Source organism: Lygodium microphyllum, chromosome 5, assembly GCF_053477565.2.
Source record: "Lygodium microphyllum isolate KBCC chromosome 5, Lygodium_microphyllum_v1.1.10, whole genome shotgun sequence".
Taxonomy (NCBI): domain Eukaryota; kingdom Viridiplantae; phylum Streptophyta; class Polypodiopsida; order Schizaeales; family Lygodiaceae; genus Lygodium; species Lygodium microphyllum.
The window spans coordinates 171950686-171977702 of record NC_141139.1 but is presented as its reverse complement, the minus strand read 5'-3'; the positions used below and the strand labels follow the sequence as shown (position 1 = coordinate 171977702).

The 27017-nt window shown below is 43.2% G+C and overlaps 1 protein-coding gene across 1 annotated transcript in view; it reads right to left on the bottom strand.

Moving 5' to 3' along the window:
- The window catches only part of LOC148036702 (NADP-dependent malic enzyme-like), a 114468-nt gene that overhangs the window by 17528 nt on the left and 69923 nt on the right, over positions 1-27017 (bottom strand). Inside the window, exons 10-11 of the mRNA XM_087678757.1 lie at positions 17533-17616; positions 16788-16886 (exon numbers count right to left, since the gene is read on the bottom strand). Coding sequence (XP_087534883.1) covers positions 16788-16886; positions 17533-17616 — 183 coding nt within the window. The remainder of the gene's footprint in view (positions 1-16787; positions 16887-17532; positions 17617-27017) is intronic.

Below are 27017 nucleotides of genomic sequence, written 5' to 3'. Positions count from 1 at the left end.
AATGGAAACAGCTTAGAATCCGCTCAAGAGGTGCTTTGCACAATGAGATACAAACTATGCTACATGCTAATGAATGCTCATGTAGCAGGTGCCACTTGGATAGTCCCCCTCATGGGAAAATTGTTCACTTGCCCAAGCGCCCAAGTAGAAAGATGATGAAATCGTGTAGTGCAAAGAGGAAGGTTGAACAGGGAGAAGCAGCCGATGTCGAAGACAAAGTGCTGAAGCCTGTAGAATACCAAAAAGGGTAGAAAACCACTTCTCAACATGGATATAGATGCCGAAGAAGGAAAATGAGCCCGATGTCGATCTTCGTGTGGTGCCAAGAACCATAAGGAATGAAAGAAGATAACGAAGATAAAGTGGATGAAGCACCCCGCTGGAAGAGCAAGGTAGAAGTCACAGCCATGATAGCATCGAGAGAGATGCTGCACAATCCGCCGCGGGAGGGAAAACCGCCATGCTGAAAGAAAAGCAAGCACTGCTAGGATGATGAAACCATGAAAGGAACAGTACACATCCCCACATCTCTAGCCCAGGTAGGACCAATGTAATTTGCAAGTTAGCCCTACACTGAAATACAAAACCTTGCAAAAGAGATGAGAATTTGCAAACATAGAGATCAATGGTGAGAGGCTCCAAATCAAAACATAACAGAGAGAAAATCTAACTGAAAAGACAATGCAATGAATGTGTGTGTGTGAGTAAATGCAACAGAAGACTTAAGAACGAAAGAGCTAAGGACAATGAATCCCATGGGTTCGACTCTAAGAGTGCGAAGAATGGATGCTAGACTGACCTAGGGTAGCCTAAAGGACCTAGAGACATGCTAGTCTAAGATAGATATCCACCATCGCGTACATCCAATAGCAAGACTCTACCAAGGGAACACACGACGAGGTGGAGAGAAAGGTGAGATGGATGCATGAAATGCAAAGAGATAGGGACCTCCAAACCCATCAGCTATTCCCTCAAGGGTAGTGAAAGAGACTGTCTGCTAAGGTTGTGCTCGGGCTGTATCTCCAACAGCAACAATGGGTGCTAAAGGAGTAGATGAAGCACGAGCGGAAGGCATAGCCCCACTGGACTGTGCAGTTGCAACAGTCTGCTGAGACTTTTTAGGTGGAAGACCTTGGGTCTTGCAGCAACACTCCTCGTCCACATAGCCTGCTCTGTAGCAACGTATGCAAAAGCAGTTTTTCTAAGGGAGTTGTTGCCAGATAGATCTAGATTATTTGGTTCCATCTGAGGAAGAGGAGTCACCCTTTGATTGGCTTGCCTTCGCATCTTGCGAGTTCTTGCTTTCCCTTCCAAAGAAGAGGCAACCAACCCCCTTTGCTCTAAATAAGGCTATGATGAGGATTTCTTGTGGACTTGATCATGCAACCTCACGTAACACAAGAACTGACACTTAAACTCATAGAAGGTTGGTAATCAAGACAATGAGATAATGTGTTGAATTAAATTTGGTATTTTTCGGGCAACTTATTCAAGAAGAACTTGACCTGATCATCGTCTAACTTTGGAGAGCCAATAGTAGCAAACTTGACGAGTAACTACCAATATTCAACCAGGTTGACTTTCAAATCATCCCCTCCCTTAATAGAGAACTCTTGAAGCTCAAAGTCGAAATTTATAAACCGAGTACGATCTCGAGCTGCATAGCGGTCGAGAACATGACTCCAATGCTCTGACGCGAGCGGTAAGTGTTGTAACTAAGAGTGAAACTCCGAAAGCAAGTCCTACATCAACTCAACATTGGCTATGGCATTGCGGGCTTTCCATTAACAGATGTAGTCAGAGTGAGCTACCCAACATAGGCTCTAGACCAATGACGAGGTTCCAAAGACCCTAAGACTCAAGCACTTGTTGCATGAAATTCGACCAAGTGGTGAAATTTAAACCATTAAAACAAGTCTATCTGTGAAGGCATTCTTGGCCGTTGCAACAGAAGTGGTAGTGCTCGAAGGTGGGTAGTGTGAAAAAGTGTAATGGAGGTAAGATGAGGGAATGGAGTGCACTTGGAAATGGGCCCCAGAGTGTCCACCAAGCATGCGGGTAGTGTGCAAGGTGGATCCATAAGTAGGGATGGGCTGACTAGGCATGGGCATGGTAGTTGTATGAGTAACCCATGGTGGAGGTGGCATGGGAACACATGGAGCAAAAGATGGAAATCTATGCATAGATGTAACCCAAGGTAAGTGGGATGATGCACCATAAGCCGAGGATGGAATCCCCTGCATCTGAGTGGTCATGTGAGAGGTGAATCTAAGGGTAGTGAGGGGATGCCCATCATAGCCTTCCCAAGTGCTATGGGTATGCTCATTTGCAGAAAGGTAAGAGGCACTGTGTTAGAAGATAGCATTCCTCTAACAAAGTACCCTGGTGCAAAGAGGTAGAGAATGAGGTAGAAAAGGAGAAGGTACTGGGAGCGGAAATGGAAAATCCAACCTCTAATGTGTGGGAAGCAGATATGGAGTGTAATCCGAGATTTTGAAAGAATGAAGAGAGATGATCAAGGGTGGAGATAGAAAAGGGTTGTATGGAAGGGGAGTGAAAAGTGTGTGTTACATGCTCAAATGAAACAGAAGTTGTAGATGTACTTGAATTCCGTCTGCTTTGTAAGCCCTCTCTATTAAAGTTCACATATGCAAAAACTATCCGGATCTTCCACCTCAAATGAAGAAACAGGCGAGGGTTTTGATTCATTCAACTCAAAAGGGTTGTACGAACCTGACACTGGACCCGACTGAAATGATGAAGATGGATCACCAGACGCTCCAAATGTCGTATATCCTCGGTGATCAAAGAGGTGGCGAACCTCACCAACCAGTCCAAATGTGGTAGCAAAGCTTGTAGGAGAGGTATTATCGTACTTGTTGCGATAGTAGTCCTCAAAGTCCTCCTCTGTCATGTTAGAGAAATTTGGAATAGAAGTAGAAAAAAAAAGGTGAAGCTGAAACCAGAGTGTCATCCTCCTCACCTAGTCCATAATGTCATCGCACGGCCTCCAATGATGAAGAAGGCTGATAAGACATCATAGAAACTGGAGGAGAAGGTGTATGGGACATTGCGATTTGGTTACGAGCCATATTGTGTGCCTCGCAAAAAAAACAGCTCTCCACAATATCCGCAAGATACTCTTTACAAGAGCACCGGCTCTGATACCATGTGAAGAAAGTTGCTAGGGCTTGCACTGAGAAAACACAGAGTGTACGACCACGACGACACAGACACAAAAAGCAAAACTCAAACCCTAAATGCAAAACTCAAAGCTCAAACACAAACAGAAGAAGAGAGAGAATCACACAACTCTGAAGTGAATGAATACTACAAATGAATGTAAGAGTATACAAATACTCAAGGGCAGAGCAATGTGTCGGAGAGTGACGTCCACCGAAGACGGATCCCAAGTTTGTGACCACCACTCGCAATGTAGGATGGGAGGATGCAGCAAACATAGGTGTCAAGAGGACCTAGAGCACCAAACCCACGCTAAACAGATGACAAAGAGGACTGCCAACTATCGCCTGGTCTGGAGGAGTTGTTGCCTAATGAAGGAACCTATCGCCTAGGAAGATGACACCAAACGCAAGCTATGGATCTAGTCGCCAACTGCTGCAAGATGTAGAATAGATTCAAACACAGCAACAAAAGGTTACGTGATGATGGAGATAGGGTGCCAACTGTCGCCTACACACTGGAGGAGCAAACGCAACAGCTAGAGGTGTGGCAGCAGCCTTTAGGGCTGGACAGCCACGTATGTGTGGACTGATGGCTAAAATATGTACTTAAGGGTATGAAACCTGCACAAACGGGAATAAGGCTGGATGGGGGCAGCTTGTCCATTTATAGATGTTGAAGGGTGCCCCAAAGAATTAGGGTTTTTGGGCGACCACTGAAACTCTCTCGAACCGCTCTTCTTTTTAGGATTTTTAATTAATTAAGTGTGTTTTGGGGTTGTTTTAAGAATGTTAATCAGCTTAAAAGTGTGTTTTAGCTCAACACCCTCTCCATTGGCATCATGACTTGTGAGAAGCACAAGGCCTTTTATTTGCACGCCGTCCATGTATAGAGAGACACAAAGAAGTCCAACTCCCACCATTGGATGTGCAAGTATTGCGGAAAGCACTACAAAAGTGGTGTAACCCGACTTCTCCACCATCTTTCCAAGAAGGGGGAGCAAGTTGCTCCGTGTAAGGAAATCCCTCAAAACATCGCACACGAGATTCTCGCCAAGATGAAAGGGGGATCCACTAACACCTATGTCTACTAATGAGGAAGATCAAATGTGAGGGTATCTTCAACCGATGGGGGTAAGGCCTCACCGTTGGTCGCATGCGCTCCAGGTCCACATCCGGCTCCAGCAAAACACAGAGTGGAGGCTCATGCAACACCACAGAGGCAATCCTCTCTCTCTCTCAAGCTCCCAGACATGTGCATGGATCAACTGTATGATTTGTGGAAATAGAAATTGCACACAGCGTGATTAAGTGCAATCTCGCATTCAATATCCTAAAGCAAGAGCACTGAAAGAAGATGTTAAAAGCCATTGCCAATGTTGGTCCATGTGAAGGATGGACTGGTGTCACATAAGACGACGTAAGATCAAAAAATATTAATAAAGAGAAGGAGAGGATTGATAGTGCCCTTGATCCTATTCGGGCGGCATGGATAAAATATGGTTATTCCATTCTCACCCTTTGATGGAGTGATCATAAGAAACAGAGTATCATCAACAAACTTATCTCATGTCAATTCAACACTTACTTTTATAGAGCCCTAGGCATTGGCAAGAGGGGGAGGAAAACTACGGGCGCCTTCATCTATCGCCACATTTGACAAGCTGTCATTAAGATATATACAGTCTTAAAAGTTGAATCTTTCGAGACTCCTCTTTCTCTCTCTAAGTATTGTAATTTATGGTTGTAGATGGGGCCCTCGAATGTGGTGCAAATTTTTACCGACAATGTATCGACTTATCGGCACATGGGCCATTTGCTTGAGGCTGAGTTCCCCACAATTGCATGGACTCCATGTGCAAGTCATTGTTTGGACTTGCTAATGGAGGACATTGGAAAGCTCAAATGGGTAAAGAGAGTGGTCCACAAAGCCACATCAGTTCTCACCTTCTTCACAGTAAAGGTAAAGATGCTTGCGATGTGGCAAAGAGCAACGTAAGCAAAGCGAGTTGAATAAGGCTTCTTCATCTCGAGAGTGTTATGTACAAGGCGGCGGACATAAGCTTATCCATGGTTTTGCAACATTAGTACATCCAACCTACAAGTCGTTGGCGGTCATTGACGATAGAGGGCTCCATTCAGACCAGCTTGCTTATTTGACTTATGTGGTCCGTATGGATGGCCACATTCCAATGCTAGAGAAGCTAGTATGCTATGTGGATCAAAGACGGGTGTCAAAAGATGACATACCAACGAGACAATAGGGTTTGCGAGGAGGAACAAGAAGTGAACTCGGCAAACATGAACAAGAGAAGAGAAGAGAGAAGAAACTCTGATGAATGGAACGATGAAGATCTGAATCATGGAGTGAATGTGATACAAGGGAACAAGGGTGTCGTAGCACAAGCAAGATGATGGAAACAGCCACAAACCGCGAACCGCAATGTCCTCCTGAAGGGGTGTGAGGGTAGTGGAGAGGCTAGAGAGAAGAGGTGAGGGACTGAATGAATCAATCATAAAGAATAAATGAGAGAGTGGCCAACCCTAGACACAAAACGCAAAAATGCAAAAACGCAAACTACGGGTGAAGGGTGAAGCGTTTCTCAACACCCCCTCTCAAGCCCAAAAAGGAGAACAAGAGAAGAGTGAGGTGGAGATGCAATGCTACATGCTGAAAAATGCTCATGTAGCAGGTGTCACTTCGACAGTGTCCCTCGTGGGAAAATTGTTCACTTGCCCAAGCACCCTGGTACAAAGATGATGAAAACATGCAATGCATAGGAGAAATATCGGACTTTGTGTGATGCCAAGAACCATAAGAATATGGCCATACTCAATCTCGGGAGCTGGCTTCATACTGACCAAGGAACGAATCACCTTGTAATCTGAGAATACCACCTGAAATGAGACCTTTGAATATAGTCAGGAGAATGGATGAGCTATAGAACCCGAAACTCAACCTCGGGAGAGAAGCCACTAGCTCCGTGACTCCATGCTCGACGGAATACAAAGGCCTAGCCACCAAGTAGTTGTTGAAGATCCAAGGGCCCCGATCTAGGTAGATTCTCTAGATCCTGGGTATGAGTAGAGGAAATGACTTCTCAAAGAAGAGCCACTACTCAAAAGTGAAAGGTGGTGGTATGTAAAGAACTTCATGGCACATAGGGTCCCTCTCTGAATCGCAAGGAGAAGTAGAAGCCCCTTCTCAAGTCGACGAAAAACTAGAAGCTTCGAAGCTCCCTCTGAGGGCGAAGTAGGAAAATCCCCCTCTGAATCCCAGCCTGAGAGAGAAAGGGAATCCAACCACTCATGGCTCACAGACTGCGAATCATCTAATGATGAAGGAAGTGCCGCCGGTTGTGACGAAGAAGGTATCAGGGGCACGAAAGAAGAAGCTAGAAAGCACCCAAAAGTGGCCTCTCGAACTTGAGTGGAAGAGGGTGGGGAAGAAGGAGGCTCAAGATGAGCCAAGGATGGGGAACAATCGTGGGCTCTCAAGAGAGTGGACTGTGGAGGGGATATGGGCCGTAAAGCCACTATACCCGGAAGTGGATGGGGAAAATCTCCATGCTATGGGGTGGTCTCCAGGAGGGCTTATCGCCTCATAAGGTCTTAGAGCCTCTGTGTGCTCGAAAGAACTTAGTGCGTGTCAAGTGCGCCTTATTGCCTTGAGTATAATACTCTGATAGGTGATATAGAACAATCTCTGTGGCCTAGAAAGGAGAGGTGGCACAAGGAATGCCTAGTGGAAGACGCATATACTCTGGAGGGGTGGAGAACAGTCGCGGGCTCTCACGAGAGTGGATTGTGGAGGAGATGTGGACCATAGAAGCCACTGTACCCGGAAGTGGGTGGGAAAAACCTCCACACTGTGGGGGTGGTCTCCATGAGGGCTTATCACCTCGTAAGGTCTGAGAGCCTCAGTGTGCTCGAAAGAACTTAGTGCGCATCGGGTGTGGCTTATTGCCTTGAGCATAATACTCTATCGCATAATACTCTAATAGCCGATACAGAACGATCTCTGTGGCCTAGAAAGTAGAGGTTGCACAAGGAGTGCCTAGTGCAAGACGCATATATTTCGGAGGCATGGGGAGCAAAAGGTCGATGTCGACAGTCTTTGGTGAGATGACCGTTCGTGCCGCAGTAGAAAGACCCAGTAGAAGGGCAATCTATCGAGGGAGACGCCATGGTACCGGTGTGGTAAACAAGATAAAAGAGGGTGGAAGAGAGAAGAAGAATATCTCACAATGTGCAACAGAAATAATAGAGAAATCAAATGTTGATGCCGAACCCGCCATCGGTCTTTGTCTTCTCTGATGAGGAGAGACAAAGACTAAAAACGTAGGTGAGGAGAGAGAAAGACTAAAAACATAGGAAAAACCAGCAACAGCAATTAATATGCCGAAATGAGCTCCAAACAGTGTGTGGTAGGCTCGAAACAGGTACCAGACTGTTGTAAACAGCAATGGCCAGCTTGGACTGCGATGTCCTCCGCGTCCGCGGTGTGGGCAGCAAGCTGAAATACTTGAAATCTGCAAAAACGAGATTGTTTTCTGAATGGAGAGTGATCAGCAACAGCCGCTTTGTTGTAAACAGCTGCAAACTGAGGGTGCAAGGCTCGAAACAAGTGCCAAACTGTAGATGACAGCAAGGGACAGCTGAGACTGCGATGTCCTCCGCCAAAGGGGTGTGGGCAGCAATCTGAAAACACATGAAACCTGCAAAAACGAGATTTTGATGCAGCAAAAGAAGAGAATAAGTGGATGCCGAACCCGTCACCGGTCTTTATCGTCACTAGAGTGGAGGATCTTTGCCGCTATTTGAGCAAATCCGGCTCTGATACCATGTCAAAAGATGACCTACCAACGAGACAGTAGGGTTTGCGGAGAGGAACACGGAGTGAACTCGGAAAACATGGAGAAGAGAAGAGAAGAAACTCTGATGAATGGAATGATGAAGATCTGAATCACGGAGTGAATGTGATACAAGGGAACAAGGGTGCCGTACCACAAGGAAGATGATGGAGACAGCCACGGACCACGAACCGCAATGTCCTCTTGAAGGGGTGTGAGGGTAGAAGAGAGGCTGGAGAGGAGGTGACAGACTGAATGAATCGGCCGTAGAGAATGAATAAGAGAGTGGTCTATAAATAGACACAATCAGTCTAGGATGGCGCCCCTTTTTGGGATAGCAAACCCTAGACGCAAACACTAAACGTAAAACGCAAAACGCAAAAACGCAAACTGTGGGTGAAGGATGAAGGGTTTCTCAACAAGGGGATGTGGCTTTTGCTTCTCCCATTAGTTGGAAAAGAGAGTCACATGTAAAGCCTCTATTTTGGTGGCAAAACTTTGGATAGGCGTTGGAGACCCTTCACCCCTTAGTCATGAGAGTCATTACTCAAGATTGCTCTTCGGGTGCATGTGAGAGAATCTGGAGTGTCTATTCTCTCATTCAATTGAAAGGAGTGCAACTTGAGATTCTTCAATCTCGTCCTGCTAACCAATTGCTCTTGCTTTCATAAATGACCAACAAGCTTTTTGGGTCATTTGCCCCTTGGTTCACCCAGGACTTCTTCTCCAATTTGACCCTTGGCTGGCCAAATGCTGCCCCAAATCAATTCGAGATGGGCTGGCTCCTGAAATCCCTTGATAATCTTCAATTATCAGCTGCTAATTTCAGTCCCTTGAGCCTTCAATCTCTGGCACGAATCCCAAGGTGGTTGCTAAACCCTAATTTCTGCTGTAAATTAGGGCTTATTGCAGAAATTACAGATCAGCCCACCAAAAATGGCTGAAATCTCCTCCACATGGCTGAGAATGGCTGAGCATAGGCTGAAGGAGATAAGAGAATGCTGTAGAGAGAGAAAATTCTGAGATTTGTCGCGAAGAACTGATCAAAATCAGTTGTTGCCCTGCTGTACCAACCCCAAACAGATGCACCAACAACAATAGGAGCATCAGAGACTGTGATCTTCACGAGAAAGTGCATCAGCAGCAATTATCAACTTCCCAAGGTCAAGAATATGCAATCTCCATCACCAAAATGGTCTCTAATGGCTGGAAATTGGCCCCAAAAGCTGGTAGCAACAGTCCAACACCTCTTTCCAGCAGCTCCAAAATGAAAAAACGAGATTTCCCTCTCCCTTCAGCCCTACTTAGCCTTTTCCCCACTTGCATGACAAAGTTTTCCCAAGTGGCAGCTTTCTTAATCTATTTTCAGCAATTTTCAGTCATTTAATTAATTTTCAGAATTAATTCAGCCCTTAATCCATGCCCAGAAAATTGACCTTGCCCAAATGGGAAAGTTTTGCCAAGTGGCAGCTTTCTTAATCTATTTTCAGCAATTTCCAGTCATTTAATTAATTTTCAGAATTAATTAATTCAGCCCTTAATCCATGCCCAGAAAATTGACCTTGCCCATCCAAAATTTAATTGGCTAGGCCATTTGCAGCCCAAAGTGGTGCCATGCATTAATTGACCCTTGGACAAGCATTAATCCATTCATTAATGCCTAGTCCCTAGTGTCACCACTGACACTTAATAGCCAATTAATGGTCCTAGGGGCAAACTGACACCAAAATTCACCTAGAATCTAGCAAGTGTAGCTTGTTACAACTTTTGCCTTTCACACCCATCTTTTTCACAGGGTCCTTCGGCCTTCAACTGTGAAAAAGTAGCTTGCACCTCACATGTGCAACACGTGCATCTTTTAATAGCACATTTAATTAATCCTTTAATCAAATGTCAATTAAACATAAGCAAAGCATCAAATTTTCACGTCCTCATGACAGACCATCGAAAGGCATCAAGGTAAAGCTGCAACAACTGAGGATGGTCTGCCAAGTCATCCTCTTCCATCCATTTAGCATCCATTGGTGAACAGTTGTGAAACTTCACCCAATAGCTTATGGAAGCTTTACCTTTGACCTTTACTCTTTATGTGCCAAAATCTGCTCAGATACCAATATCTTATTGAGCTCCTCTACATTGGACTGAATTTAAACAAATACATCCTTAGGCACATCAGCATAAAAAGGCCTCAATAAGCTCACATGAAAGGCATAGTGTATCCGCTAGTATAGAGGCAATTTCCATGATAGCCAGCATTAAACGGAGCATTTGCATGACCAGCACTTATTCCTTGAGCCCCAAAAGCACGACGGGATACCGATGCTTGCCCATATGCGTGATTTCGCCCGCGAGGCATCATACCGATGCCGCCATACATCGGATTATGCATTCCATGAGCCATAGCCGAGTACATTGGGTTATGCAAGCCATGCATTGGTTGCTGAAAATTATGGGAAGGTGTGCCATACATTCCCACATTCGGTCACTCACCCACCATAGCATGAAAAATTGTGCTACCACCAAAGTGAGTTGGCTGCCCCAAATTCTCATGCAAACCTTGCTCTCCAAAAACCATAGGATTAGCATTTACATCATGAACTTGCATATGCATTTCTTGCCCAACTGGCACCAACTACTTTTCACCGTGAGCATCTTTAGGAGCATCTTGAGAAGGCTTTGGTTTGTTCTTCGGTGCATCTTGCTATCCGAAAGTTCTAGAAGAGGATTTTCTCTTCTTGCCCTTGTTGTCCTTCGTAGGAGTGTTCAAAAACCGAGTAAACTGAGGATCTTTTGCTAATTCAGCAAATATATTGGCTGCTGCCCTCATTCGATTCTTGAATGCATCATCGAATTCCATTTCCCCTTGTTGATCATCATCCTCTTTCTGCATTGAGGATCCAACATCTTGGCCTTCAGCCACATTTCGGCATGTTGTCCATGATTCCTGCCTTGTCCAAGATCAGGCATTGCATTTCCTTCTTCCCCATGTGAATGTGCATCATGAGAGGCATCATTACTGTTTGATTGCATCCCATTGTATGAAGACATCTTGCTGTAATTTCTTAGCTGAGCACAAAGATCAACACTAGCACAAAGCTTTGGCTTGCAATTAGGTGCCTCGCGCCCACCAAATCAAGAGATTTGATGTATCCCGGCAATGGAACCATGAAACCAGCCTTCCTTCTTGGAATGGGTGGTGATAACCTGATTTAAGAGTTAATTACAGCAATAGATAAATGCACATAAAATGAAATACACACTTTACCATAACATTCTTGGACAGTAGACTCCCTGTTGGCCCCAAAACTGGCACTCCTTGCAGTATTTCTTTAGCTTTCATTCAATTGGAAGGAGTGCAACTTGAGATTCTTCAATCTCCTCCTGCTAACCAATTGCTCTTGCTGTCATAAATGACCAGCAAGCTTTTTGGGTCATTTGCCCCTTGATTCACCCAGGACTTCTTCTCCAATTTGACCCTTGGCTGGCCAAATGCTGCCCCAAATCAATTCGAGATGGACTAGCTCCTGAAATCCCTTGATAATCTTCAATTATCAGCTGCTGATTTCAATCCCTTGAGCCTTCAATCTCTGGCACAAATCCCCAGGCGGCTGCTAAACCCTAATTTCTGCTATAAATTAGAGCTTACTACAAAAATTAAAGATCAGCCCACCAAAAATGGCTGAAATCTCCTCCAAATGGCTGAGAATTGCTGAGAATGGCTAAGCATAGGCTGAAGGAGATGAGAGAATGCTATAGAGAGAGAAAATTCTAAGATTTGTTGCGAAGAACTGATCAAAATCAGTTGCTGCCCTGTTGTACCAACCCCAAACAGATGCATCAACAATAATAGGAGCATCAGAGACTGTGATCTTCAGGAGAAAGTGCATCAGCAGCAATTGTCAGCTTCCCAAGGTCAAGAATATGCAATCTCCATCACCAAAATGGTCTCTAATGGCTGGGAATTGACCCCAAAAGTTGGTAGCAACAATCCAACACCTCTTTCCAACAGTTCCAAAATGAAAAAGCGAGATTTCCCTCTCCCTTCAGCCCTATTTAGCCTTTCCCCCACTTGCATGGGAAAGTTTTGCCAAGTGGCAGCTTTCTTAATCTATTTCAGCAATTTCCAGCCATTTAATTAATTAATTAATTCTGAAAATTAATTCAGCCCTTAATCCATGCCCAGAAAATTGACCTTGCCCATCCAAAAATTAATTGGCTAGGCCATTTGCAACCCAAAGTGGTCCCATGCATTAATTGACCCTTGGACAAGCATTAATCCATTCATTAATGCCTAGTCCCTAGTGTCACCACTGACACTTAATGGCCAATTAACGGTCCTAGGGGCAAACTGACACCAAAATTCAACTAGAATCTAACAAGTGTAACTTGTTACAACTTTTGCATTTGACACCCATCTTTTTCACAGGGTCCTTCGGCCTTCAACTGTGAAAAAGTAGCTTGCACCTCACATGTGCAACACATGTGCATCTTTTAATAGCACATTTGATCAATCCTTTAATCAAATGTCAATTAAACATAAGCAAAGCATCAAATTTTCGCGTCCTCGTGACAGCTATGATGAGCATGTATAGTCCAAAGCAAGTAAACACTTAACCATAAAATTTAAAACTTTTATTTTAAGCTTTAAAGTTTATACTTTACAATTTAGACTTTAGCATTTACAATCTTATGTGCATTGTGCAGGTGAATGTTGATAAATTCAAGTTGATAGACGACACTCTTTGAAATGTACATTAGGAGGTAGAAGGTGGATGATAAGGAGGAGGTGATCTTTCTGAAGCTCTATAGAGAGCTTATGATAGTAGATACTCGTGACACTCGCAATCAACGTGCTCGTGGGTGAGGAGTTCGAGTAGGTGCTAGCAAGGGCATGGTCATTCGGTACCCTCCAACATTGAGCAAAGTGGTTCGAATGGCTTGCAAACATATGTAAGGCAGGGCTCTAGTAGCTCCCATCCCATGCCAATGATGATGGTAACCTCATCAATGAAGATGAGTATGAGAGTATCTCATTATCAGATGCCCAAGAGTCATCTTCAAACTCTCTTGATGAGCACTCAGATGATTCTGATGATGATGATGATGATAGTGATGCCTCATTATAGATTCAAAGATCTCTCTCTTTTTTGTATCTACTATCATTGTATCCACATGCCACTATGATCCATCATCCATGTATGTACTAGACTCTAGTCGTATCACTTGTTGCACGCAACGCATATGACCATGAGGGCCACATGTGTTATTATTTTGTAATGAAATGGCTATTTCCACTTTAAACATGTGTTCTATCATTTCATGATTTATGGTATTTAAAAAATCAAGTTGAATGTTTTTTTCATCGTAATATCATACCATACCTTATAAAATCGTAAGGTACCATTTCGTACTATTTTATCGTACCATACCATATCGTACCTAACAACTATGCCACCACCATATATATGTGAAGTCTCCTCTTGAAAAGTGGTATCTAGGGTTCCTAGGAAGACATAGTACTATGTCCCTCATGTGCCCACAAGAGACTATAAAGGTCAAGATGACATGATCCACTTCTATCCCAATCAATCTCCTTGAGATCTCAAATTTATTGATGCCTAGCATTAATGACAGTGAAGCTATTAGGTAGTTCATTGCACCTGTCCCTCGCTTGTGATTACAACATGTCAAGGCATCTAATCCTAGCTAGGATGAGAGACCATTGAAAATGACTAATCTATATCCACTTTCCAAAGTTAGTGAGTGTGTCCCATAGGTACTCACTTCTTTGTCATGGGCCATCATGTATGCTTATTTGTCATGGACCATCATGTATAGACCACCCTCATCCACATCAATCGCTTTGGACATGGCATCCTCTTGTATGTAAAGTCACTCTATTTGTCCCCAAATCCATACTATAAATCCCCTACCAATAATATATCTCCTGCAAAGAAGATAGAGAAAAAAGTAGGGAGCTTTAGGAAGATTGAGACAAGAGAAGAGAGCTTGAGAGTAGAGGCTAGAGAGGTTGGAAGTAGAGAGCTTGAAAGTTGAGGTAGAAATTTTGAGAGCTTAAGAACGAAGAATTACTAGTGATTGAGTATCAAATACTATGAGAGGAGGATAGAGGAAGGGAAAGCTTGAAATTTGAATGAGAGAGAAAGAGCGAATGTGTTGTCTATGTGAGGGAGAGATAGAGTATATGTGTTGTGCAACACGCACACATGCACACATACGGGCGCCCGCACACACATATATATTCATGTGAAACAGAAAGAGGAAGAGGAGAGTGTTGTGTCTAAGAGAGAGGTATGGTGGGGGAGAGAGGCCTCAGCCAACCATAACGGTCCCCCGAAACAGTTACAAATAGTCAACTTACGATCGCTTCAAACATGTATCTCCACTTTTTCAAGCACCAACAATCATTGCAAACCCATCAAATGATATCCGAGATGCCATCATATCAGATGGAATGGATGAGGCGCCCTATCAATTGGATATGGACAACCTAGTAGGGACCATTACCCTAATTGATTGGTCCTAAGAGCTACCCTCAATTACTACATCTGCAAAGATCCTGTCCCTCTTAAGCACTTGCCCAAAATGTCAGCCAATCTCAGCAATGCGAGGTATGAAGTACTTGTCAAGGTACACATGAGCTATGATAGTCATATCATCACCAAGCATGGAATAATCATTTCCCTGTATCCACGATTATCACAAACCATGGCATAACTGGCATCCTCTATCCATCAATGGAAGAAAGCTACTATGGTCCAAAAATTCAATACAGAATGTTGAGAAACCACTTATTAAATTATTCACTTCAATTAGGATTTTGCACTAACGGCCCCAAAAAGGGCTAGCACCCTTATTCTAGACACTTTATCAGTGGGCACCCACATAGTGGTGCGCCACCCTAGACAGTCAAGGCCTATATATAGGCCACCTCTCCCCTCATTTACACACCAACCCCCACACTCTTCACCACTTTTCTTCTATCATTCCAACATCCTTCTCTCTCCTCGCCACTAATGCTCATACCCTTGTCAAAGGACATTGTAGTTTGTGGTTATCATCCACCACCTCCACTTCGTGTTTTACTACGGCATTCTACTGCCACATTCCAGTGCTACATTCTATCGCCACTTTCTACTACAGCATTCTATTGTCATATTCTACTACTGCATTTTATTGTTGCGTTTTACTAAGGCATTCTACTACGACGTTTTACTACTGCATTCTATTGATGCATTTTGCAGCCTGGTCTACCTTCCTCATATCATAGGACTTTGCTTTGCTCCCTCTACAGCTGGTAATCATCTTCTTTATCCCTAACAGCATTAGAGGACTACATTTCGCCCCCTCAACAGCTGTCCTTCACCTTCCAGTGATTACTTCAATAACCCACAGCCCAAAGGACTGCATTTTGCTCCCTTCATTGTGCAATTTCCCCTGCTGCCGCCTAATTCAAACAGGATAGTACAGTCATTTTCTGAGCTTCAGCTTCGCTGTATTAGCTTTTCTTCGCATAGCATGATTGAAAGCTTCATCATCTTGTTCTTTTGTGTTTTCTGAGTTTCTCTTCTCTCTCAATGTTTGCCATACACTGTTTCTCCGCGCAGACCCTAATGTCTCTCTGATTCGTCGCATATTTTGACATGGTATCATAGCATATCTGTTATTCTGACACGGTAGTGGCCAATGCCACCTTGGATTGCTCCAATGTGCTAAAACTAACCTGTGAACACCCCTTCCCTAGTGGGGTTACTTTCGCAACCTATGCAAGGGTGCCTATGAGAGCTACTTCTAACATGTCCTTCAATGAGTGCACCAGTGGTCTGTCACCTGCCAGTCAGCAAGCCAACAATGATCACCAGTCCAAAAACCTCCAATGCCACCATTCTATCTCTAAGGTCCAGCTCTACATCAAGATCAAACCTGATCTATGGGAAAGTATCGTTCATGGAAGCAATGGGGGCTGTACAGGGAGTCCCCCGAGGAAGGGGGACTGAGTATTGTCTCAACAATCGAGTTTTCTCTTTCATTTTGCTCCTCTGCAGGTTTTTCCAAGGCGTGAGTCTCCAAACCTTGCTGGTCTAGTGACACTTCCTGAAGGGAGGAGAGGATTCAGGAGGAAAGGGCAGGCACTGCTTGAAATAGGGCTGTCAATGCGGGGGCTGTGGAAGCCATTAAGGGAAGAGGCTGGCACGTAATGCCAGGGCTGAGCACAGCGAGGAAAGGGAAAGAAAAGATAGACAGGCAGTGGAAAAGGGCTAGGCAGACAGAAGGAAGAAAGAGGCAGCAGCAGACAGGAACGGTAGGCAGATGCCAGGCGAGAGTAGGCAGGTGGCATAGGTGGCAAGGATGGCGGACAGGGTTGGTGGGAGCTGGCAGGTGACGGGGAAGGGAGGGATAGCAAGAGAGGCTGGACGAAGAGTCAGTAGGCAGGTGGTGGCTGGTGTAGATGCTGGTATCACTTGGGAGCAGCTAGCACTGGTGTCATTCACACAGCATGGTTGCCAAGAAAAACAAAAATGAAACTGTTGTTTCTCCACAACTAGCCTTATGTTTAAAAACCTTCTTATCTCTTCAGGAATTTTAAAACCTCATCTTTGAAAACCTTAACAAATGAAGAAACATCCCTACAAGTTGTAAAATAAAAACTGCTAAAGATAGCCTGCAATATATTATTTCTTCTTTGTCTTCCCTAGCTTGATCTAAAAAGCTATTAAATGGCCATGCCTACCTCTCCAGCACCAAGAAACAGAAAGGTGTGATCTGCTAGCTTGCCACCAGTCAACTTCAAAGCTGCAAGGAGGCCTCCCAGAACCACAACAGCTGTGCCCTGAGAAATAAGTTCCAGATCTAAGACTTTAAAGATGTGTTGCAGATAATACCTCTCTGATTGAAGACAAACATCGCTTAAATTCTATCATGCGAAGCATAACAAACAGCTTAGAATATTTGCAACTCTCAGCTTGTCAAGCCTGCTTCGTTTACTTCAATCAAAAACTGTAAACAAGTGTAGTCTTATTGTATCATTAGCACCTCCTTTGAGTGCCTTTAGTATATTTGCCAAAGTGTTCTGCAGGTTTGATTATGATTTTCATAATGGCTATCAAGACAGACATGAAGAGCTTAAAAATTTTGGACCATGCATCTAGTCAAATTAAACTGAGCATAAATTGTACACTTTGTGGTATTACTGGCACCACCTCGCTGACTGTTTTAAATGCAGCTAAACAGTCAAATCCTAAACTATTATCAGGTTTGATTATAACTTGATAACGGGCATTGGGGAAACATAAGCACCTAAAGGCTTTTACAGCATTCATTTACTCAGAGTAAATGTTGTGACCAAACATAAATTTTACAGTTGTATGTTATCAGCACCTCTCTCTGAATGGCAGCTGAAAATACATTCCCAATCAGTTCTTTATGGCTTGCCAATGACTACAGTACTTCCAAATCTGAAAAATGTAGAAGAGCACCTGAATATCATCATTGAAAACTAGGTGTGTCCTTTGGTACTTGGCTAGCAGATCAAATGCATTGTGATTAGCAAAGTCCTCAAACTGCAAAATCAAAAGTGAATATGAGGCCAATGTCTAAAATATACCACCCACTACAAATCGTAACCCAAGCTAAAAACTTCTTGTGCTTAATATCCTGTTATGCCTGTGATTTGAAGTTCAAAAAAGAGAAGAGAATAAATCATTTCAAAACACAGATAAAATAGAACACCACAATAACCTGGAATCATCAGACTTATTCAAGCAATTTATTGCAAACTACCCAAAAAGCCTAGACGTCTAGAATGATATGAACAAGTATTCCTTGTATTATTTCCACTTCAAGAACATAAAATTCATCAAACATAAGTCCAATGCATTTTAAGGTCGTAGACTTTACAAGCAATTAAATTACCCTTAGAATTATGCATGACCAGCTTACTATGGACAATTTGTCATTTTTTGTGTCCTCATAGACTTCTCTATTCTACAAAGTGGCTGTCCACTGATTCTTGAACCACAACCAATAGTGGTCCACATGAGGAACACTCAAAGAATCCACAGCCAGACGTGTAAAAGAACATGTGTTCAAAGCAAAATTTTGAGTGTTATTTGGTCTTTGCAAAAATCAATCTTCAGCAATTGACAAAGAGAAGCAGCTGCATCAATTCTCTTCAACAAAGACAGGGGCTACCTGATTCTAGACCAAAAGAAACTGCTCTTCAAGCTCAAATAAAGGCTGCTGCAAATGTACAATCTCCAGCTCTTATCTATGGAAAAATCCCTCATGAGTTCAGCCGCCACAGCCCTCCAAGCAAAGACAGCAGTCTCAAATCTCCAACAGTGGCTTCTTCCATGGCTCTGCGCCTAGAATGAGATTGCTGACATAAGTTTCACTAACATACCCTAACTATAACAATTTAGATAAATAGTCCCCAAACCACCTCTGGATCTAGGCTTTGTCCTATTCAGCTCCCATCTCTAGACATGGTAACTTCCTGTGTGAGTCACTTCAGCTAGCTTAAGCAACTCTAACAAAAGGCCCAACAAGAAGTAATGTACCACTTAGTCCCTTAAAGTATCTCACTAACCATCATCGCCCTCCTTATCAAGGAAAGTCTAGTTGTACTCCAACGGAGAAGCCTCCAATGTGTAGAAGTACAGGGGCTAGCAATTGCTCTGAAGTAATCCAATTCCCGACGCCCAAGTTACCTCATTGAAGTCCCATTGGGAATGAAAGTAAAGTTCCCATGAGGTCTCCAAGTGGGTAACTAAGTGTCACAAAACCCAAATCCATGGGACTTATACCAATTAATTGTTGAGAGTGCGCATGTCCAGCTCCATGTCTAGGAATCATGTTGGTGTGATAGTCCATGTCTAGGGCTCTATTTCCATATCTTCAATCGATGGTAGTTTATACCATGTCGCACTGCATTCATTGAGCCATCATTTTTACCTATCACATTGGTGAGGGAATCCAGGAAAACATAGAGAATGACTAAACAGACAATAGGCTATCCAACGTTTGGTCAAGAATTACTCCAAAGTGTTGTCAAGAATGGGAGTTGATTGCTAGTATTACTGCTTGGTTTATTTGGACTGCAAGGTGTAGCCATGATATCAACCTTCAAGATTTGCAAAGACTCTTCTAGGATCAAGAGAGTGACTATGTGGGAGTGCCCATGTCTATGTGTCACCTTCCAGCTCTCGAGGAATATGACAAGGTGTGTTTAGGGCATACAAAAATGAAACGCGGAACAGGAACGGGGACGGGACGGGGATGGTGACGGGGACGCCAAACCTAGGGAATGGGGACATGGGAATGGGAACGGCATTTAAAAAATTAAAATTCATGAAAAAATAATAATATTTCACTCATAATCCATGTGGACTCTGGAGTGTTAAAACAAAGGTATATGAACCACAAGGACAAATCATTTTAAGTTTTAACTTTAAGATATCATGCATCATTCTAAAACTACTCATTAGAAATTGAATTGCAACTTACAAGGCTCAAGAGGTAAGCTATTCAATTATAAATAATAAAATGCATAATACATATGCTATAAATGATAAAACAATGAACAATGAACTAAACTTTAAAGTCTAAGCTGAAAGAACATGCCTATGGTCCCATTGCCAAAAAACTTAAAAGATTACAAATATGAAGTCTAATCTTTGAGAGAACATGCTCATTGCCCCAAAAAAGACTACAAATATAAAGTCTAATCTCTAGAATAAAACAAAATGCGGCATGCCAAAATAGCCTAAAGGGTAACTGCGAGACTGCAAGACTCAAGTATAAATATAATATCGGCATGGCACAACTGTCGACAGCCCAAGTGTCACACTGTCATCAATGATCATAATATCATATACAACAATGTACATGTGTCATGTATCATGAGACTCATGATAAGTAAACTATATCAAAGATCATCATCATGATCTGAGGCTGCTCTAGCTACTCCTAAAGTGCCAGCCTCATCATCATGTGTACCATGAATTGCTGCATCTCCCTCAACATCAACATATGTCTCCTCTTCTTGCTGCATCTCCCACTCTATGAATGGATCGGGCTTTGTTGTCATAATGTTACATAACATCCTCAAATTAGCACTAACGAATACTAGATCCTTTTGCCCTCTCCACACCAAGACCATTCCTCTTCATTGAAGCAATGTGAGCATATGTACTCCACAATTGCTCCAAACAAGAGGAGCTAACTAACTGACTCAAAATACGAATGGCTAGTTGCTGCAACTCAAGACCATCCGAACCATAGTCCTCCCACCACAAAGCTGCCCCAATCTTACAGCGATCCTCCTGTGCATCCCCACAACCAAAAGAATCCCGAAAGATCCTATAACATGAAAGCTAATCTCTGATCTTTCATCTAGTGCCATGATTAGGCACTAGACGAGACAATATAAGTCTCCATACATCCATAACCTCAGTGTCATTCTCCTGACCCTTGCACTGGAACTCAGGATCCACAACAAATGCAACTCCATACATGGGTGAGCTATAGGAGTTGCACCTCATCACAACTAAATGGCGTATCTCCTTATACACCTCATCATTTGGTGCCAACTCTTGCAACTTTTCATTTAGCCTATCCATAGCCTCATATACCTTGCCAATGCAAAGTTGCATAGCATCCATAACCCTCAATAAATGTACAATAGGTGATATCATAGCATCTATCCGCTTTACATCATCCCAAAAAGTGGAGTTATTTGCTTTCTCCAAGCATAAGATACCTATAGGAGTATCTGTCAATGTTGATGAGATAAACTCATCACTAAGAAATAACTACCTCAAGGCACCACTGCATTCTCTTAATCTGCCTAGCATCAAGAAGTCGCTTGCGTGTATCACTCCAAGTATCAGCAATCAAGGAAACTCCATTTTTAGCCCACATGCTCTTTCTAGTCACTGTTGCTTGCTCAACAAGGCGTTTTTCCTTGTTGAGCAAAATGGTGCGTAAGGTCTCTGATGATGGAGATACATACGAAGGGCCATACTCACTAATCTTCTTGCACATCAATTTATAATTCTCTAACCTGGTTGCACGAAATTGAATGTGATCATTATAAAAATAGCGTGCCATTGATGTATCCATCTCTTCCTTCTTCTTGGGATCCCAACTAGCATCAAGTGTGCTCTATCTACATGCAACATGTGGCACTGTTGATGCCATGGCCAATGCAATGCCTGTAGTAGATGTGGAGGTAGCAATTCCTGATATTGACCCTCCTCTACATACATATGAGGGGGATGGTGTCACAAAAGTTGTAGGGTCAACTATAACACTTCGTGGTCTAGATGCAAGATAAGCTTGTTGACCTGCTACACGGTCACAAAGCTCCCTTTGCTTCTCCAAGGTCACATTTAGACAAAACTATACCTCTGAATTTGGTTCATGTAGGAGATGGCCTCGGACCTAATTATGCATAAAACGGAACAAGTGACAATTGGTATTCCATATTCTAATATTTAACTGTGAAAAATTAAAATCAATAAAAATTCGTAATACAAATGCTCCGCTCAATGGATTACCTAGTTTGCTCCACTAGTTTGCTTGTATGGGCAAAGCTTGCAAATCCATGGTCAAGATCCTCCACCACTCAATGGGCGGTCAACATTTACTTCTTCCCACCATGACCAATCATCGGACCTTCTTCCTCGACCACCAGCCCCACAAGCGGGGCGGGAAGATGAAGCCATTTCAGGCTGAAAATTCAAATAAAAATGGCTTGAGAGAAGTAAGAACTCCAGTCTCGAGAGAAGGGAGAAGAAGAAAAGAAGAGGAGAAGAATGGAGAACTTGGAACTTAGAGAAGAATGGTAGTGTAATACACCGGTGGAAAGAGCTTAGGATCCCTCTAGTGGTGCTCTGCACAATGGGATCCATAGTATGCTACATGCTCAAGAATGCTGATGCAACAGGTTCCACTTGGACAATTTCCCTCAGAAAATTGTTCACTTTAGGGGGTGGTGGCCGATTAAGTAACAGTGATCCAGAAGACGTTAGTAGAGATGATAAACCCAACACATCACAAAACAATACAAGCTTACCCAACCACCCAAGAATGTCAATGACGAGGGGTCGTGTTTCTTTGTTTCCATCAAAGGAAGTGGTGTCACCCTTGTTTCGACTTCCCTTCGCATCTTACCAGTTCTTGCCACTATTGGTTTTTCCTTCCGAAGAAGAGGCAACCAACCCTCGCCCCTTTGAATAGAGGTGTGTAGAGACCTTCTTATGGACTTGATCGTGCAACCTCAAGTAACGCAAGAACTAGCACTATAAACTCCTACAAGGTCGGCAATCTAGATAGTGAGATAATGTACTACATAAAATGGAAGTATTTGTCAAGCAACTTATTCAAGAAAAATGTGACCTGATTGTTTCAATTCAGGGAGCCAGTAGTAGCAAACTTCAGGGAGCCAGTAGTGGCAAATCCAATTGATGCGTCAAATCCCATCTCGAGTCACATAATGGTCAATGAGATGACTCCAACCCTTAGATGCAAGGGAAAAATGTTGTAATTAAGAGTGGAACTCTAGAAGCAACCCCTACAATAACTCAACATTGATTGTGGCATTGCAAGCTCTACATTGGTACATGCGATGAGTGTGAGCTAAACAAGGGTCCATCAGGATATACTCGGTACCAACGACGAGGTCCAAAAGTTCCTAAGCCTCGAGCATTGATGGATATGATCATGACAAGGTCCAAAAATTCTTGAGACTCAAGCACTTGTTGCATGAAGTTCAACCAAGTGGTAAAATTTGATCCCTTAAAACGAGTCTTATCCGTAAATGCATTCTTGGCCGTTGCAACAGGAGTGGTAGTACTAAGAGATGGAGAAGGTGTGTAATGGAGATAGGGTAGATAGGGAGGATAGGATGGGGGAGTGGAGTACACTTGGAAAGAATCCCAAAGTGTCTACATGCATACGAGAAGTGTGCATGTGGATCCAAATGTGGCCAAGGGCGCACTAGGTAGGGCCATGGAAACCGCATGAGAAGCCCAAGCTGGAGGGATAGGGACATGGAAAGCACTGGATAAAAATCCATGCATAGAAGTGACCCAAGGGATGTGTAACAACAATCCATAGGCAAATCATGGATATCCTTGCGGGTGAAAGGTCGTATGAGAGGTTTGTGAGTATCTAAGGGTAGTGAGGGGAATACCCATCACAACACTCCTAGAGTGAAAGGATGTGGTAAAGTGGGAATATGTGGAAGGTATAGTGTTTAAGGGTAGCATTCCCCCTAACGATGCACCAAGAGGTGGAGTGAATGAAGGGTAAGTAGATGGTGGGAGGGAGAATGAGAAGGTATTACGAGTGGAGATGGACGATCCAACTCCTAATCTGCTTTGAGCAAAAGTACAATGTAATCCAAGATTTTGAAATGAAGATGTGAGCAAATCAAAATGTGGAGAAGATAGTGGTGGGATGGAAGGGAGTTGAGAAGTGTGGTTTACTTGCTCAAATGCAAGAGATGGTAGAGATATACCTGATGAAGGGTGACTGCTTCAAGAGCCTGTCAAAATGACTGAGTGACCAGAGAGACAACAAGGTTTGCAAGGGAAAACAGAACGTGTATACGGCAAACACTGAGAGAGACAAGTAACACAAAAGATGATGAAAGATGAATCATGCTGATGAAGTGAATCTAATACAGGGGTATCATAGCACAAAGGAAGCCTTGGAGTGCAAGAAGACTGCCGAAGAAGCCTCTAAGTCTGCAAACCCAGGATGAGGAGGTGTCACCTGGGGCAAGAAGACTGTCGTTGAAGAGTGAGGAGCCTCTGAATCTATAAACGCAAGGATGAAGAGTGATACCTACGAGCAAGGAGACAGTCGATGAAGCCTCCATCTGCGAACGCAAGCCTGATGAGGTGATGCCAGCTATTGTGAGTGACGCCAAGTGGTGAGAATGAGCCAGATGTTGAAAACGTAGATGAAGACAGTCTCTAGAAGTGAAACATCTGCTCTCGAGTAACGTCAAAAGGGTAGGAAGTAGTCAGGAACCTCTAATGAAGATGACGCTTGCTAGAGAGAGATGCCAGATGGTGAGGAACCTCCTTAGCAGCCAAACGCAAGAAGGTTGAGCAACCAAAAGGGTGGAGGATGACACCAGATAGGATGGATGCTGATGCCAAGAGTGTGGACTCCAAATGCAAGGTATAGGAGCATAGAAGATGCTGTCGCCAGCAATGGAGGATGGACACCAACTAAAGAGGAGCACACTGCCACCATAAGCGCAGCCCACTGGAGATGAAGGTTGGCACCAAGAGAGTGTGGAGATGGTGGTAGGTGTCATGAGGACATGTATTTTTGAAACCTCACTTAATATGTGGATTAATTTTTAATCACATGATTAAGTAAATGTTGCACATGTGAGGTGCAACTAGGATTAAAGTAAATTTACGAGCCCGATACCCAAAGAAATCACGGAATGTCAAAGGCAAAAGTTGCTATAGCTTATGTTGCACAGATACTTGGTGGTATCTGGTGCCAGATATTCGCCTAGATCATCCATTTGGCCATAAGTGTCAATTGGTAACACTAGAGAAGTGGCGTTTAATGGTACCTAACGCCAATCTGATGGTCAAAGATGGTGCAAAGACACTCGGGAATAGAAGTTGCCTAGCCAATTTAATCATTGGCCCGTCTGATTATTTTTCAGGGTACTGAAATAATTATTAGATTAATTTTTAGTATTTAAAGGCTGAAAATTAATATTTAATTATGAAAAATCCTGTCAAAAATGCCCATGCAAGACTGAAAAACGTCTTTAGAGACTCGAGAGAGGCATTTTTATAAATTCAGTCTGCAAGAGAGAGGGAGGCGAGGCTGCTGGTTTGATTTGTAGCCATTGGAGAACCTTCTGAGGTTGCCAAGGGTAGAAGAAGATCAATCAACGGCAAGAGGCAGCATCTATAGGAGACTGTTGAGACGGGGCAGCAGTAGTAAATGACTGATTTTCTTCAGTTCTTTGCATCTACAAGCTGTTGTGGCAGGGCAGCAGCTGCATTTGACTTGTTTTCAATCATTCGTCGCGACAAAACTCAAAATTTTCTCTCTCTACAACTTTCCCTCTCATCTCCCAGCCATTTCACAGCCTTGCTTCAAAGATCTCAGCATTTGGATCCTTGGAGACTGAGAAATTGCAAATTTCTCTGTTGTAAACCCTCATTTACAGCAAAAATTAGGGTTTAGCAGCAACCTTGGGAAGCATGCCCAAAATTGGAAGCTCCAAGACTTGGATTCAACAAGACTGAATGTGAATTTCAACTGAATTCACGTGCAGGACTAGACAGCCATTGAATTTGGGGCATTTCCATCATCTATAAAGTGGGTAAAGGCCAATTAAGTGCCCGAATCAAGGGGCAAAATAGATTGAAGACTTGCTGGTCACTTTGGACAGCAAGGGAAGTTGAAATTCCGAAAGGGATCGGGAGAATCCCATTGTAAATCAACTTTTTTCTTCAATAAAGCTAAAGAAATACCGAAAGAGGCGCCAATTTCAAGGCCAATCGGATGTGCATTGTCCAAGATCAATAGCTAAATTTGTATTTTCAGATTTTCATTTATTGTTTGTTGCTGTAATTAAGTTGTAATCAGGGATTTACCACCCTATCCAAGGAGGAAGGCTAGTTTCAGTAGGAGAGGAGAGAGAGAGTGTGTCAGAAGACTAACGAAGAGAGAGTGGGAGTGATGGACTGAAGGATCAACCGTAAGGAATGAATAAGAGAGTGGCCTATAAATAGGCACAATTAGTCTAGGGTGGCGCCCCTTTATGGGGCTGCAAACCTAAATGCAAAACGCAAAATGTAGAAACGCAAAATCACAAGCTGCGGGTGAAGGGTTTCTCAACAAAGCCTCCTCTATTAAAGTAAACATACTGAAAATCACCTGGATCCTACACAACAGAAAAAGAAACAAGTAAGGGTTATAGCTCATACGACTCAAAAGGGTTATACGAACCTGACATAAGGCCTGGCTGAGATAAAGGAGATGGATCGCCAAATGCGTTGAATATCATGGTCCCTCCAAGATCAAAGAGATGGCAAATCTCACCAATCAGTACAAATGGAATAGTAGCACTCATTGGAGGAGTATAAACCGAACTCTACGTGATGCACAAGTACTGCTGAAACTCTTCATCTGTAACATGACCAAAATGGAAAGACAAAGATGGTAAAGGTGAAGCTGTGTCTACCTCCTCCTCAAGACTTTAATGCCTTCTCGAAGCCTCCAATAATGAAGAAGCCTGATAGGGTATCATAGGATCCGAAGAAAAAGGTGCCTAAGACATTATGAGACAAAATCGAGTCACATGTGAGTTTCACACAAAGACTAGCCTCCACAATCACCGCAGGATACTCTTTAGAAGAGCACCGGCTCTAATACCATGTGAAGATATACTAGGGTTTGCACTCAAGAAACATAGCATGTACAACTGAGACTGAAACACAAAGACTCAGACAAAGACAAGCAAAACTCGAATCCTAAACGCAAAACACAAAAACTCAGAACTCAAACACAGAGAGAAAAAACTCTGAAGTAAATGAATGCTATAAATGAATGTAAGAGTATACAGAATGACCAAGGGCAGAGCAATGCAGTGTCATAGAGTAACATCCACCGGAGACAGATTTCGAGTGTTGTGACCACCAATCTAAGTGTCGGAGTTCAAACACAAATTACCAGAGTGTCAAGGAACTAAGGCGACAACAAGAGAGGTGTTTGTTGATGTAGACGGCCTGCATGATAGCAAAAACGCAAGTACTGCAACAATCGCCTAGTGGAAGAGATGCCAACAACTTGTCGCCTGGCACTAGATGCTGAAAATGCACACTGATCAGGTGCTATGATGACACAACAGATGGAGACCTCCAAACAGCAAGGCGATGGCTGCCTAGAACTGGATAGTGATGGGCTGCAG